This window comes from Macrobrachium nipponense, chromosome 11 (assembly GCF_015104395.2).
Source record: "Macrobrachium nipponense isolate FS-2020 chromosome 11, ASM1510439v2, whole genome shotgun sequence".
In the NCBI taxonomy this organism is placed as follows: domain Eukaryota; kingdom Metazoa; phylum Arthropoda; class Malacostraca; order Decapoda; family Palaemonidae; genus Macrobrachium; species Macrobrachium nipponense.
This window is the reverse complement of record NC_061087.1, coordinates 21,806,927-21,824,426: the sequence shown is the minus strand read 5'-3', so window position 1 is coordinate 21,824,426 and position 17,500 is coordinate 21,806,927. Positions and strand designations below refer to the sequence as shown.

The window sequence follows — 17,500 nt, the reverse complement described above, 5'->3', positions numbered from 1 at the left end:
AAGGAAGGGACGCTGCAAAGAACTTTTTAAGTGAGGTGGACTCGCGGGACTAACCCCTACGGGGGGTGGGGAAACAATCCCAGTAGTTTTTCGGCTAAAAGGAACATGGTAACAAAAGGTGGCAGGAAAAAGCAAAATAGTGATAAAACTAACGAATATACAGATCCCAAAGGAATACATTATAGGGCCAAGAAGTCGAAGAAACAGGGTTAAGTCATAGTAGGATAAAGCTAGGGGAATAAGAGGGTAATTAAGACAAAGGTAGGGTAATGGGTAGGTAAGTAAGGGTAAGATAAAGTTGAGGTAACAGAGGCGGCCTTCCCCCAAGGTATATATGTAGAATAATACCTTGCCTTACCCTAGACAAAAGAAGGGGCGATTCGGCGTCTGGTTAAAACAACCCCCCCAAAAAAAATAAAAAAATAAAAAATAAAATAAAAATAAAATAAAATAAAAACAATTGTTACCTAAATTATAAAAATAATTCAGGAATCTGGTTTGTGGGGCTAAATGGGTCCCAGCGAGGCCCGAGACCCATTAGAAAATAAGATTGTTACGAAAGAGACGAAATATTGAGGAATGGGAAATAGGATGATGAAAGAGACGAAAATTAATATGGAAACAAAATGGTAAGGGTAGAATACTAACTGTCTGAAATTCTAGTAGGAAAACAGTGGTCTAACATGAGTGGTCTGGCGAGTTAGGTAATGGTTCACAATGAGGCCCGAGGTCTACACACGATAAAAGGGTAAAAGAACCGTAAAAAAATTAATAATGTAAAACATTAATAATATATTCTATTTCAGAGAAATAAGTGAAACGCCATAATAGGGTAAAAAAGAAACGGTAGAGAGATACGGTGGTCAAGCCAGAGTATTCCAAAATATTAACATAATAAGTTATCTGGCGTCACAACTACCAGGGTCATTGAAGGCCATGTTTTTTGGGGAAATGGGTCCTTTACTCCATCTACTATCCCTTCTTTTTGATGTACTACTAAAAGGCTTCCAAATTTATTCTATTTAATTTTGAAGATTTCTTTTCCCCCCCACATTTTTTTTATTTTTGAATTACCGTGAAAATTGCCGTTTTTGTAGTTTTGCTAAATCTATATTTTATATACTTAAATTGGAACATTATTATTGATTACTAATATATGCATGCATAAATAGTATTTATTCTGCGTGTTAGGTTTTGAACTTTACCTCAGTAATCTCTAAAAATCTTTCAATTTATAAGTTTTGTAGATGAAAATTCCAAAAACAACTTCTGCTGACTGGCAATGTTTTTCGTAATAACGTAATAATAATCTATTGGAAATCAAATAATGAAAGGATTATTAAACATTTTAGAACAGATTTTTCAACTAGTAGGCTTTCTCACGAAAAATCACCATTTTTACAATTCAAAAATCACCATTTTCACTTTTTAAAAAAGCACCTATTTCATATAAAAAATCGCGATTATCAAATTTTAAAAACTCACCGTTTTCACATAGCAAAAAATCACCATTTTCATATTTAAAAAATTAATCATCATTTTTACATTCTAAAATATTACCATTTTCACATATAAAAAAAATTTCCTCATTAAAAATAAAATCCTCATTTTCTCATTTGGAAAAAATTATCACCATTTTAACATTCTAAAAAAATCACTATTTTCACATTAAAAAATCATTTTCTTATTTTTAAAAAAATCACAATTTTCACATTTAAAATTCACTATTTTCACATCCAACAAAACCCCCATTTTCACATTTGAAAAATAAGCATTTTCACATATTAAAAAAAATAACCATTTTCACATTCAAAAAAAATCTTTTTCATATTTAAAAAAAAATTGGCCATTTTCTCATTTATTTCCAATCTCGAACACACCGTCTCGACACGAGACGTTCTCGTAGTCCTGTCATTATCTTTAACGTCTAAGGATTTATTTGATAGGATTTATGTGAAGAGCCCGTGCCCCTAAAAAAGCCTTTTTCTCTCGCCAATTCCTCCTACATCTGAACAGGTCATGTATTCCTCCACCCAGATGTCAAGTCCACTCGAAAGCGGATACATCACGCCCATGAGCATGCCCCCTGGGGCGCTGCCCGGGGCGCCCTTGCCTCCGGGTCCCCACGGCGTCCACCCGCACCTGCCCCCGGAGGTCCTACAGGGCTTCTCGCCTCCGGACCACGGCGGGAAGATCCCCTACTTCAACGGCGTCGGAACCCACCACAAAGGACGGCCGAGAAAGAGGAAACCGAAGGACGAGCCGATGGACACCAACATGAGTGAGTGTGGCTGGGATTTTGTTTCTCTCTCTCTCTCTCTCTCTCTCTCTCTCTCTCTCTCTCTCTCTCTCTCTCTTTGTGCCCATCTTTATGTCTTCTCTCTCTTGTTGTGTTCTCTTCGTCCCTTATTATTGTTCCCGTCTCTTTAGGTCTGTATTCTCGTTTACAACTCTCTCTCTCTCTCTCTCTCTCTCTCTCTCTCTCTCTCTCTCTCTCTCTCTACACCAAGCTTCGTTTCATTTCATTTAATCCTTTCCTCGCAGGTATTTCTTTCCTTAGACATAATCCATCTCCCCTACTCTTTCATTCTTTATTTCTGCTTTTAATTTTAATCCTAAATCCTACGCCTTTCCAAATTCAAATGAGGAGCCCTTGATTGACCCAGGGCCTTGGACTGACCTTAACCTTATCACTCGACCCCACTATAAATGACCTTGACATACGTTTCCAGGCTGCAGATCTAATTCTATGACAAAACGAATACATATCAGCATCTATAACCTTATTATCCATGCTCTTTCAAACCTATTTTCTGTAAGTAATAGGCTATGTATTATTTCGTGAATGAGTGTGTTTTCTGTAAATAAAAGTCTATGTATTATTTCTCTCACGACTGAGTGTGTTTTCAGTAAATATGTGCTATGTACTACCATTTCTTTCGTGACTATTTTTTCTGTAGCTTTTCTGTAAATAATGTGCTATGTACCATTTATCCCATGACTAAGTATGTTTTCCGTAAATAATGTGCCATGTACCCTTTCTCTCATGACTGAGTATGCTCTCTTTAAATAATGTGCCCAGTACAATTTCTCTCATGACTATGTTTTCTTTAAATAATGTGCCCAGTACCATTTCTCTCATGACTGGGTATGTTTTCAGTAAATAATGTGCTTTGTATACTTTCTCTCATGACTGAGTATGGCATTGTTTCAATTCCTTGTCTTAATTTAGTCTTCAGAATTCATCTGTAAGACTCAGAAGACCAATCAAGCCTACAGAAGGGTAACATGACTTTAGCTCATTCGTAAGCGTTGTACATTTCTTCGGCAAAGTACAGGGTGTCCATAAAGTCCCAGTACCATTACAAGCAATAAATACTTGTAATGGTACTGGGACTTTATGGACACCCTGTAGAATTCATGAAGGAAAATGACCGGCTGTCAACCCCTCGCTTGTTTAAGAGATGCGTTATAAATTCACGATTAATCAATATATTCACATTCCGTACCTGTCCCCTTTCTCTCAATACGTTCGTTTACGTAAGAGATTCGCTATCAATTCATAACACAATTCTTATTATCATTACACGTTTTCTTAAAGTTTATAAATTATGTTGCCTATCAGACGCATATCTCATTTCGTTTATATGAATGATTCGCTACCCGTTCGTAACATTTTCGGTTTATTCGTTGCCTATGCAGTGACAGTGGGATTTCCGATTTCCTTAGCATCATAGTTCCTCGTTGGTCGAGTGGGTTACGAGCTCGCCTAGCGATTCGGTAGTCGCGAGTTCGATTTCCCGCTCTGCCAACGTGGAATCGGAGGAATTTATTAACGGTGATTAGAAATTCATTTCTCGATACAAAGTGGTTCGGATCCCACAAAAAGCTGGAGGTCCCGTTGCTAGGTAACCAATTGGCTCCTAGCCGCGTAAAAAAAAAATCTAATCATTCGGGCCAGCCCTAGGAGAACTGATAATCAGCTCAGTGGTCTGGTTAAACTAACTTAACCTCAACATCATTACCTATTCGTAAAATTTCCTTCATTGCATATATAATGCGGATTTTGCTACCTACATCATAATTTGTCATCGTACCTCATATTTCAATGTAACGGTCAATGTTCGTCATCATAATGTTATCAACTCTATAATGCTCTCAACAACTTTTGGGTTTGAATGGCTAATTACCATTTGCCTCATAAACTGCCATTACTTGTGCATTGTTCTTTCTTCTTATAAATTCTTTAGTGTTATAACTTCCATTGCATATTCTTACTTACTACCTATATACTAGACAGACACAGCCCACCCACACCCCCTCTTACACCCCCAACATCTACAGAACCTATTTATTGCTATTCATATATTCCCTTTCAATTCACGCTGTGGTTTAGCGTTACTGTAAATAACACGAAACTGGTTTATTTAAATCTATTAAACCCGGTAGTGTGTTTCTGTAATCTTCTAGATCAGATTCAGCCTCTGTCTAATGCGTTGTTTTTGTAGATGTAATACAGTTCTTTTTAGAACAGCTGTTTAACTATCAATTTTGCCTGTTATCATAAATTCATCAGTGATGATTTATTATTCTATCTTTCTGTTCGTCTGTTTCTGTTCCCTTTCATTTATTCACTTTTTATTTTGCCTTTGGTTACTGACGTCGGAATATTAAATATATATATATATATATATATATATATATATATATATATATATATATATATATATATATTTATATATATATTTAATATTTCGTCGTCAGTAACCAAAGGCAAAAGAGAAAATGAATAAATGAAAGGGAACAGAAACAGGCGAACAGAAAGATGGAATAATAAATCATCACTGATGAATTTCTGATAAATATGTAGCCTGATTAAAAAAAAGCGTTAGGTCATTGCTAAACATAATTGACCGATCAGAACATTTTTTTAGGTTACTGCTAAACATGGTTGACCTGTCAAAAAAAAAAAATAAATAAATAAATATCTAAAATTAACAAATTAGGTCACTTTACTGTTTCTCCTATTCACCTGGGTTAAAAGGATCACCATTTATACGAGTCTATGATATTTGGAAAGCATTATATGTATATAAATATATATATATATATATATATATATATATATATATAAATATATATATGCATGTATGTATATGTATGTATGATATATACATACAATATATATATATATATATATATATGTTATATAAATAGATATATATATATTTATATATATATATATATATATATATAGATATATATATATAACATATATATATATATATATATATGTATATGTATATATATATATATATATATATATATATATATTATATATATATAATATATGTATATATATATATATATATATATGTATATATGATATATATACATACATACATACATGCATATATATATATATATATATATATATATATATATATATATATATATATATAATATATATTATATACATATAATGCTTTCCAAAATATCATAGACTCGTATAAATGGTGATCCTTTTAACCCAGGTGAATAGGAGCAACAGTAAAGCGACTTGATTTGTTAATTTTATATTTATTTATTTTTTATTTTTTTTACCCTTTTTTTGACAGGTCAACCATATTTAGCAGTAACCTAAAAAAAATTTTCTGATAGGTCAATTATGTTTAGCAATGACCTAACGCTTTTTTTTTTTTAATCAGGCTACATATTTATTTCCCATGAAGTAATAAAACAACAAAAATTAATCTGAAGACTACAATAATGGCTAAAGTTTCTGAACATCCCTAAAATAGAATTAGACACGTGTTACTATTTTTTTTTAAACCAGTCTTGATTATTTCCGGTTTCTTTTGAATTATTATACGATCATCAAAATTATTATAAACTTCCACGTCGATTAACTTTGCTGTTGCGAAGCCATTTCGAGTTACAGTTTTGAATCCAAATAAATCAGTTTATTATTTCCTCATAAATGAGAAAACTATGTGTATTTGTATCCCACATATGATATTTTATGTAAATTTTCCAAAACGGTATCTTTGTGTATCGTCTTGTATCCCCTCATGTCAATATTTCTGCTTCATATTAGTACGCCTAACATTCTTATGTATCACCTTGTATCCCTCAACGGCGTCCACAACCTACATGCAGCGACGCCAGTTTGAGTAACCATAAATCAATCAATTAATCATTGTATCCCTTTAATACGAATGAGTTTGAAAATCACTGCTATAACAGATGCAACGTGTTTATTCCATCTTGTATTTTTTTGCTCATACTAATATTACTAAAAATGAAATTGGTCTTGTCTTATTCCTTCAAGTACGACCCATTGCTGTACTTTCTCATTAAAGTCAAAATTAGGTTCTATTTTTCTTCGCCTAAAAAAAAGGACAAAACATGTAACGTAAAAAAAGCTTTAAAAAAATTACCCATTAAGCCTTTTATTGTTATTGTTCTATCAATGTCCTGTTATCCTGATGATACTGTATTTCTTTTATTTCAACTAATATTGTTATTTTTTCTTGATAATTTTATATCTAATGTTTTTTGCAATTATAAATATCTTACACTGATATATGTCCCATCACATCGCCTCTTCGCTAGCTAATTAGGTATTCCAGCACCTAATCACGATGTCTTTATCATTTTAACATTTAGTGTTATAATTTGGTGTCATTTTATGAATCAGTATTGATTTTCTTGTTATTTCCATCTAGACTGTATAGACATTTTCTATTAAAAAATCAATTACTGATTCTGTCTTCATAAAACTCTATACATCTCACCTGTTTGCACACCGCTCAGGTAAAATCACCTATCGGCCCACCTGACTTACTTTGCAGCCATCATCACCCATACACTTCTCTCTCTCCTCTCATAAACAGCACCGTGTACTTCTATCCCGCCTACTACTATCTAACTGCCATTCCTGAGCCCATCCACTGCCATCACCACCATTCCTATCCACCACCACCACCACCACTACCACTACCATCACCAGGACAGTTTACAGCCCCCGAGATGGACCGAAGCATCTCTACCATCGGCTGTTAATTGCCCTTCGGTAGAGGCTGGCAAGAGATGAGATGGGTGCCGGGGAGGGGGGGAGACCCAGGGGGGAAGAAGGAGAGAGAGATAGATAGAGAGAAGGGAGGGAGGAGGGGGATAGTGGGAGGAAGAGGAAGAAGACGAAGAAGAAGAAGAAGAAGAAGAGGAGTAGGAGTAGGAGGTGGATGTTCGTCGAGAACCTCTTGTTGTAAATATTCCTTCGGACGTTTACGAACTTTTAAGCGTCAGGATGTCGGGAGGATACGAAGCTGGGACGAGAGAGAGAGAGAGAGAGAGAGAGAGAGAGAGAGAGAGAGAGATTAACCACCAATCTTTTTATATTTTCAATGTAACAATTTCAAGGGAGGAGAGAATTTACGAAGTTATTTCACGTCTACTTCCAAAAGGTCTACGAGTTTTTCCTTTTAATTGAATGAATAAATTGCTCGTAGTTTTCTTTGAGAGAGAGAGAGAGAGAGAGATAAGAATGTTTCTAAATAATATACGAATGAAAATGTAAATAAGAAAATGAAATTAAATCATTCCGATGGACCACTTCTTGTTCACTTTTTTTTTTTTTTTTTTTTTTTTTGTAAACCATCGTCATTTTTAAAAAGTTGTCGAGAATTTTGAATAACAATCCTTTGATAGTTTTTGAGACGCAAGTTCATCTTTTTATCTTAACCCCTTGTGTTGTTATTTGAATAATGCAAATGCAACTCCCCCAATCGGTTTGTCTCAGGCGTTTTCATTGGCTGGCGAGCTCAGCCAATGAGAGAAATTCCCGATTACTTGTAGTAACGGACGCTACCTAGCTCGTGCGACTGGCCTGCTGTGATACCCTTTGGGTTTTTTTTTCTGTTCTTGTGACTGCTGCATGATTTCTTGCTGCTCGGACTGCAATGCTGTGAACGCTGCAGGCTTTGTTGCTGCTGTGGTTGCTGCAGTCTTTACTATTGCTATGTATGTTGCAGACTTTGTCTCTTGTGAATGCTCCTGGCTTTGATGCTGTTCTGACTGCTGGTCTTAGATGCTGCTGTGACTGCAGCAGTCTTTCTTGCTGTTGTGAATGTTGCAGGCTTTGTTACTGCTGTGAATGCTGCAATTTTTGTTACTGCTGTGATTACAGCGGTCTTAGATGCTGGTGTGAATGCTGCAGGTTTTGTTAATGCTGTGAATACTGCAGTTTTTGATGCTGGTGTGAATACTGCAGGCTTTGTTACTGCTGTGAATGCCGCAATATTTCTTGCTGCTGTGAATACTGCAGGCTTTGTTACTGCTGTGACTGCTGCAGTCTTTCTTGCTGATGTGAATGCTGCAGTCTTTCTTGCAGTGGTGAATGCTGCAGGCTTTGTTACTGCTGTGAATGCCGCAGTCTTTCTTGCTGCTGTGAATGCTGCAGGCTTTGTTACGGCTGTGACTGCTGCAGTCTTTCTTGCTGCTGTGAATGCTGCAGTCTTTCTTGCAGATTTGAATGCTGCAGACTTTGTCGCTGCTGTGACTGTTGCATCCCCATGCCTTGAATCTTTATTGACAGCCGCCTTTTCGTTCTGTAAGCTTCTGTCAATAACGGCCGTGTTTATATGCACTGAACAAGCTGTTTGCTCTGCGACCTTTTGCCAGCAACATGGGTATGACTTATCTGGGCAATTTTCGAGCCTCTTACTTCTTGGGGCAATTTTCCGAGCCTCTTAATTCTTGGGGCAATTTTCGAGCACCTTAATTCTTTGGGGCAGTTTTTCGAGCCTCTTAATTCCTGGGGTAATTTTCTTGGGAAAATTTTCGAGCCTCTTAATTCTTAGGGCAATTTTCGAGCATCTTAATTCTTGTGAAAACCCAACATGGAGGGACAGAAGTGGAACACACATTCGTTTTTACTTGGTGAAATGACTGATACATCTTTATTCATCCGCTGATTCACAAATAATTCGAATCTTTTCGGGTAAAGAGTAGAAATTGGTTGTCTGTAGGTATTTTGAAGGGTGTATTTCAGGCAGCTGAAATTCTTTCATTCCAATAAGTTTCATTTGTAACTGCATATCCAGTGATTTGAGATGCCTCATATATGTCTTTCATCACATCTGTATTCATTGACTTCAGACATGTTCGTAGACCTCATTAACGCTGAGAAAAACTTTGTGCGGCTTAATCATCAACAGCAGTCATTAAAGTTTGGTTAATAGTAGTAATAATAATATTCATTACTTATCTAATCCCTTTTACAACAAAGGAAGCAACAAAAAATTATGATGATACCCATACCATTCAGCATTTTGCTAACTCACTTAAAACATTCCCGTGTGCATAAAATTTCAAAATTTCCTATTGTTGTCTCTCTCCTCTCTCTCTCTCTCTCTCTCTCTATGCAGCCACTCTCCCTCCCCCTCTTCTTCCTCTTCCGTATCTGTTCTTCCGTCGTTTCGAATTCTCGATCGATTTCGAAACCATTTACCATCCCCCCCATCCCCAAATCCCCCACCCTTCATCCAACTTTCACAATCAACTGTTTTCATTTCGAGTCCGACTCGAGATCCTCTTCTGTCCTCGTTCAAGTGACGTCTTGTCTTGTCTGTTCGGGCTCTCTTCTCCAGTCCTCGAGTTCCTATTATTATCATCATCAACCTTTTCCTTTATTACTCCTCGCTCCATTGTTATTCCTATTCTCTATTTTTATTTCATTCCACGTTCCTTTGTTCCGACGCTGCTGCCACGCGTGGGCCACTTCGTGTCGCTTCATACGTTTGTAATGACGGGACAGATTGCATTTATTTATTTATTTATTTATTCATTTGCCTTTTGAGGAAGGTCGTGTTCTGAGTTTTTTTTTTTCTTGCTTTCTTTTTGGGTGAGTTGTTTCAATGGTATTAAGATTTTTTTTTCTATTTCTAAAACTTATTTGTTTTTGGCTTTTCCTTTTACAATGAAAAATACAATATTTTGTGAATTGTTTCAATGGTACTAAGATGTTTTAATTTCTGAAACTTATTTGTTTTTGGATTTTCATTTTTCAAAGAAAAATACTGAATTTAATACTCAAATATCCCCTTGTTCATATATTTCCATATTTTTCAAATAAAAATACTAAATATAATAATACTCAGCTTCACTGGTATTTAGATGTTTTTGTAGTAGTGTGAAATTTTTTTTTTTTTTTTTTTTTTTTTTTTTTTTTTTTTTTTTGCTTTTCATTGTTTAAATATTGCCTTTTTTTCCAAATATCAAAATTATCAGATATATAAAACGTCATTCTTATTAAACGATTCACTGCCATTTAGATCATCTTTTTAGGAATCTGATTTTTTTTTTTTCAAGAAAAATGCCTAATAAAACACTGAACTATACTTTCTCTGTCTTTCTTAGCAATTAGAAGATATTTAGCTGTGTGATCTTTTTTAATGATTGCTAGTTTAAAAAATACCAATTATAACACCTGATTATCCACAAAGCGTTTCACTGGCAACCAATATTTTTATTTTATTTTTCAAATATTGTTAGTATAAAAAGATGCCAAATATGAAATCTTATTATCCTCTCTCTCCTCGTCTCTTAGTCTCTCTCATCTCTCATCTCTCTCTCTCTCTCTCTCCCGTACAAAACGTTTCACTGGCAATTAGATGGTATTTGGCAACATGAATTTTCATTTATATTTTTCAAATATTGTTAGTATAAAAAGATGCCAAATATGAAAACTTATTATCCTCTCTCTCTCTCTCTCTCTCTCTCTCTCTCTCTCTCAACCCTTCCTGAACGGCTTCTCTCTCAAAGTCCTCCTCCTCGTCCATGGCACTCGTGACGAGAGACAGAACGAAGGGCCAAAGAGACAGGGAAGAGAAAAGAATTAAAAAAGGAAGAAGAAGAAGAAAGGCTTGAAAGGGGGAAGGGAGCGAGCATTTGAAGAGACACTGAGAGAGAGAGAGAGAGAGAGATAGAGAGAGAGAGACAAGAGCGGGGCGCGTGTGACGTCCCAAAGTGTATAATTTGAGCAACATATGCCTGGTTTCCGAGCTCGGACAATGATAACAACACCGTCACCTCTCCAGGGGGGTTGTTATTGATTGTTATTGTTAGGGTTGTGCAAACAATCGCCACTCATAGGCGGTGGTGGTGACGGCGGCTGCTGCCACTCGCCCCCAGTCCCCCTACCCTTCTCACCCCCCTACCCCCCCCCTCCCAGGACACCCTCCCATCCTATCCTCTTTCTCTCTAAGGCTCAAGAGCGTAGCTACCGAAGGACCGTCTAATCATCCTCAGTCCAGGGGGTAGGGGGGTAAGGAGTAGGGGGTAGAGGGTCGGTGGAGGGGTTAGGGGGTGGGAGCTTGTCTGTCCTTTCCCAATGTGGTATATCGGATTTCGAATTTCATTCTTTTTTTTATCTTTTCATAGGAATCGCTCTTCAAAATTATCTTATTATTACCGTTGTTCATTTTTGTGTTTTTGTTTTTGTACTTCCATAGCAATTACAGAACTATTGATTGTAATTATTTTTATTTCTGCTTATCTTCATTTTATGATAAAAAACACTCAAATTTATTGAGGATATAAATGACCCTCAATAGACCAAGACGTTTAAAAACTACTTTGTTGATAATTAATTCGTCAATTCGTTTACATAGAAATATAATCCATCTAATCATCATCATTCATTATCACTGTCACTTTCCTCTTAGCTCCTCTTTACTCCTCCTTCACCTTCCTCTACTCCTATCCTCATCCTCCTCCTCCTCCTCCTCCTCCCCTCCCCTCCCTCCCCTCCTCTCCTCCTCCCCCTCCTCCATTCCAAGAGCCATTATTATCGTCCGTTTACCCTTCAATTGTGGCTGTCTTGTTATCCCTTGTTTGCTCTGAGCAACACATCTCCTGTGTGTGAGCGTGTGTACGTGTGTGTTGGGTGTGAGGTGAGTGAGTGAAGTGGCGTGCGTTGCGTTACCGAACATCCCCAAGGCGTGAGGGTGGGTTTTCCATTGTATCGATTCGGAAGTCAGCGGCAAATTATTATTGAAGGCCGATTCCAGATAAGCATCAGAATAGGAAGAAGCGAGGATTATGGTGGGAGATAATAAACGGGGAAATAAAAATGGAGGATTGAGGAGGTGAAAGGAAATGTAGAATGGGAAGGAAGATCGGAGGAACATGAAAGTTAAAAAGATGTAAAACAATGAATGAGTGACCGATATTGGGATGAACTTGGTGTCAGGAGAGATTCGGGGAAGAACTTGAATGTTGGGGGGTTAAGGAAATAGAGTAAAGTAGAGAATAAAGGAAGATAGGAACAAAAGAGTAACAAGATGGAAAATAAAATATCAAAAAAACATTTGAAATATTCAGGAATACGAAGATACAATTATTTTAAAATGCAAAAAGCAACGGGAACTCTTCCGATACGAATGAAAGAATGAAATATAAAATTTAACCCAAAACAGGCCAAAGGCCAAGCGCTGGGACCCACGAGGTCATTCAGCGCAGAAAAGGATATTTGACGGTTGAAAAGGTTTGAAAGGTGTAACAGGGAACGCTTCGCAGTAGCGCTATTATTGTTGGGAGAGGGTGGGAAGTAAGACGAAAGAGAGAGAATATGAACGGAGATACAGTAAAAAGGAATGAAGGGGTTAGCGGATAGGTCGAGGGGACACTGCAAAGAACCTTAAGTAATGCTTGCAGCGCTCTGCATGAGGTGCACTGACGGCACTACTGCCTAAAGGGTCTTATAAGATGAAGAAGCAGAAAGTAAGAGGATAGCGAAAAATAATAATAATAATAATAATAATAATAATATAATAATAATAATAATAATAATAATAATAATAATAATTAATACACACATGGATATAAATGTGTATATATTCATATACCCAAAAACCCACCCACAAATACATACATATACTAAATAAATAAATATCATAAATATAAATATATATATATATATATTATATATATATATATTATATAGATATATGGATATGTCAAGTTATATATAGTATATATATATATATATATTTATATTTAAAATCAAGCTTTTGTTCGTATCCAGTCTTATTCTTTTATCATAATTTTTCTTTTGTATGTGTGTGTGTGTGTGTGTAAGCGCTGTACATAAATGCATATGAATGCAAGCCATAACTCGCTCCAATCAAATTTATGACGCGTTAAGCGGCCGGTGCCGTGAGAATGATTTATAGATTCGTCGCATAAAACTGGAAATTTACTGCATAATAAAATACGACTTTACATACGTAATGAAGAACTCCCTCCCCTTTGCATAACGCTTCTTCCGTTGCAAACCGTTTCCAGCGCGTTTCGCTCATTGCCAGAAACATGCGTTCGGATCCCATTAATTGGTGTGTTATTTCACGCGCTGCATCGCCTATTGCAGCTACAAAGCATAAGACGATTTCTTTTTCCATAAAGCATCGCTTCGTTCCTATAAAAAATCGGGTTATTTACATAATGCATGTAACGTTACCGTTCCATACACACAGTTAGAAAGCATCGCGCAGTTTTCATTAACGATCGGTTTATTTTCATAACGCATAACTTTACCATTTTATGCATCCATAAAGCACAATTTATTTTGCCCACAATGCATCGTGCCAGTTTTATAAATCTTCGTGATATCCATATCATGCATTGAGTAACTTTTTCTCGCTCTTTTTTTTTGACAGCTATTCCAAACATTGCAATAAAACGTGATAATTTTTTTTTGAGCCGAAGCTGTAGAGATCGTAATCTGGGACCATTCTAAGGGAGGATATAATTATGCTTCCAAACGCTCACTATAAGTGGTGATATATATCAAGATTTGGTGAATTACACAGAACGTGGATGATGCTAAAGCTGTCTACGTGCGTTTAATATTTACGTATATTTGCGTTGAATTATGCAGTGCATTATTATATATACTATGTATGTAAGCGTGAAAATTTTCCCATATCTCTGCCTTTTCACACGTACATATACATACATTCATACGAACAAACAGGTTATATTTATACATATACATTTGTATTTATAGGTGGACATAATATATATATAATATATATTATAATATATAATAAATACATATATATAATAGTATAATATACACATATATTACATATTTGTATATGTATTAAAATACATGAATATATATTATATATATATATAGATATATATATATACTTATATATATAGATATAATATATAGAATATATTATATATATGAATATATATATACGTATATATATCATATATATATAGATATATATATATATATCATATCTATATATACATATATATAGATATATATATATATATATATATATATATATATATATATATATATATATATATATATATATACCTTTCACCTTCTGAATCAGTGAAGAACACGTAATCTCATGCATAATAAGTAGAATAAATCAATAAAATTTATGTATATATATTTTTAAATGTAAAGTTTATTACAGAAACCATTCGTACGCACTACCCAAATAATCCTGTTCTCCTCTCTCTCTCTCTCTCTCTCTCCTCTCTCTCTCTCTCTCTCCGCCACTCAGCATTTTGCTCCATAATCGACTTTTAATTTGTATAAGTAATGTTCTCTCTTCTCGCTCTCTATCTCTCTCTCTCTCCTCTCTCTCCTCTCTCTCTTCTTTTCATCTCCCCTTTTTTAATATATTTTAAGAAGTTTCTCTTGGGCATTGAAGATACCATTAATTCATACTATGTCGCAACCTAGACCTGGTTGTTGTGCTGTTACTTGGAGGGGGAGGTGGGGGAGGGGGATTTGGGAGCAGATGACTGGGAAGGGAAGATTAGTTTGGGATTGGGCCTTGTCAGGGAGGGATTGTTTATTTTTTGGAGAGAGAGAGAGAGGCAGTTATAAATGTGAATACAGACCTAAAGAGACAGGGACAAATATAAAGGAAAGGAAGAAGAGAACACTGCAGTGGATAGAGAGAGAGAGAAGAGAGAGACAGAGAGAGAGAGAGAGAGAGAGAGAGAGAGAGAGAGAACTGAACCATGAAATGGTTCCTCGATAAAGAAAATTTTTGAAAAATATTATTATCATCATTTTTTGTCTATCACAGGCATCCTATTCGACTGGGTTATTATTATTATTATTATTATTATTATTATTATTATTATTATTATTATATTATTATTATTATTATTCAGAGGACGAGCTCCATTCCAATGGAACAAGTCCACAGGGGCCACTGACTTGAAATTCAAATTTCCAAAGAATAAGGTGTTCATTAGAAAGACGTAACAGTAGGCAATGCAAAATACATCAAGAAAGAAGAGACCACTTATTAAAAGCGGAAAAAGAAATGAACAAATTAATAAACAGATAAACAGATAAATAGCAACGAGTTTTTGAGTAAGTGGTTCACCAAAGGCCGCTTCTAAACGTGAAGGGAAGTGTTGGGCTAAGTCAGGTATCTTTGAAGTCATCTGCAGTCGAAGCAAACCACCTGTCAGTAGTCATCCAGGTTAGGATTTGGGCCTCTCTCTCTCTCTCTCTCTCTCTCTCTCTCTCTCTCTCTCTCTTTCTTTGTATCCATCTTTACGTCTTCTCTTTTATCCATTATTGTGTTCTCTGCATTGTGCTTGTATTTATCTTATTGTCTGCCTCTCTCTCTCTCTCTCTCTCTCTCTCTCTCTCTCTCTCTCTCTCTCTCTCTCTCTCTCTATCATCTGTATGTCTCCTCTTCTATCTATTGCTGTGTCCTCTTCTTTCTTTACTCTTGTCCCTGTCTCTTTGGGTCTGTATTCAAGTTTATATCTGCCTCTCTCTCTCTCTCTCTCTCTCTCTCTCTCTCTCTCTCTCTCTCTCTCTCTCTCTCTCTCTCTCTCTCTCTCTCTTTAACGCAGAGTGAATATCTTTCTTCATTAATAACCATCGCTAATGAAACCCCAAATTTGCTATTCATTTATTCATTATTTCCCTATTCTTTTTCTGCTTCTCGTTTTCTTTATCTCCGCTTCGTTAACATAATCCTCAACATTGCAATTATAATTTAATTTATTTTCAGCCCCATCTATGTTTTCTTTGCATTGGAATGTTTCAAATTATATATTTAATTTAATTTCACCCCATCTATCTTTCCTTTGCATTGGAATGTTCCAAATTATATATTTAATTCATTTTCACCCCCATCTATCTTTTCTTTGCATTGGAATGTTTCAAATTATATCAATTTCATTTCATCATCTATCTATCTTTTCTTTGCATTGGAATGTTTCAAATTGTATATTTAATTTATCTTAACCCCATCTATCTTTCCTTTGCATTGGAATGTTTCGAATTATATATTTAATTTATTTTCACACCCATCTATGTTTCCTTTGCACTGGAATGTTTCAGTATACGTTTCGTTATAAACGTCAACCTTTCGACCCCATTCCTCCTCTTGAGTCCTTTCTCTCTCTCTCTCTCTCTCTCTCTCTCTCTCTCTCTCTCTCTCTCTCTCTCGTCTGTCCTTCCGTCGACAGAAGCCCTGTGTGTCTGGTAGTAGGCTGTCATCAAGCATTAGGCCCGAAAGCCTTCCCCGACAAATTTGAAAAGCTGACCCAGCTGCTTTAACTTTCTTTATATATTTTTTTCTTATTTTTATTTATTTTATCTTTCCAATAGGCTGTATTTTGACTGGGCAATGCACTGATTTCTCTACGCAATGGCCGGTGTTTCCGATATGAAGGAAATAGTTGTAATAAATATCTATTTGGGATTAAAATATCTGTTCCCGTAACTGCTCAAATTGAGAGAGAGAGAGAGAGAGAGAGAGAGAGAGAGAGAGAGAGAGAGAGAGAGAGAGAGAGAGAGAGAGACTCGTGTTTCCGATATGAAGGAAATAGTTGTAATAAATATTTATTTGGGATTAAAATATTTGTTCCCGTAAATGCTGAAATTGAGAGAGAGAGAGAGAGAGAGAGAGAGAGAGCAAACTAGCAGTTATCAGAGAGAGAATATGAGAGACGAAAGATGAGAATAACAGTTGTCAGAGAGAGAAAGAGAGAGAGAGAGTAAACTAACAGTTATCCGAGAGAGAATATGAGAGACAAACTATTAGAATAACAGTTATCAGAGAGAAAGAGGGAAGAACCAAATAGTATTAAAATGACAGTTATCAAGTTAGGAGAGAGAGAGAGAGAGAGAGAGAGAGAGAGAGAGAGAGAGAGAAATAACAATTATCAGAGAGAGAATAAGAGAGACAAAAGATTAGAGTGACAATTATCAGAAAGAGGGAAGAACCACATACTATTAAAATGACAGTTATCAAGTCAGGAGAGAGAGAGAGAGAGAGAGAGAGAGAGAGAGAGAGAGATGGAAATAAAAGATGTCGTTCCTTGCAGAAACACAGCGTCTCGATCTCCAAAAAGGAAGCCACCAAAAAATAAAGTTTACTTTCACGTCTCTCTTGTACTTTCTCTCTCTCTCTCTCTTCCTTCCCTCGTCGTT

At 35.8% G+C, this 17,500-nt stretch overlaps 1 protein-coding gene across 5 annotated transcripts in view; it reads left to right on the top strand.

Moving 5' to 3' along the window:
- LOC135195337 (protein apterous-like) overlaps positions 1-17,500 on the top strand; it is a 237,254-nt gene that overhangs the window by 153,160 nt on the left and 66,594 nt on the right. For 3 of the 5 annotated variants that reach the window (XM_064221679.1, XM_064221732.1, XM_064221624.1), the window contains exon 5: positions 2,017-2,281. In XM_064221679.1, the coding sequence (XP_064077749.1) occupies positions 2,017-2,281 (265 nt within the window). The remainder of the gene's footprint in view (positions 1-2,016; positions 2,282-17,500) is intronic. The other 2 variants (XM_064221894.1, XM_064221814.1) reach the window with 1 other exon arrangement.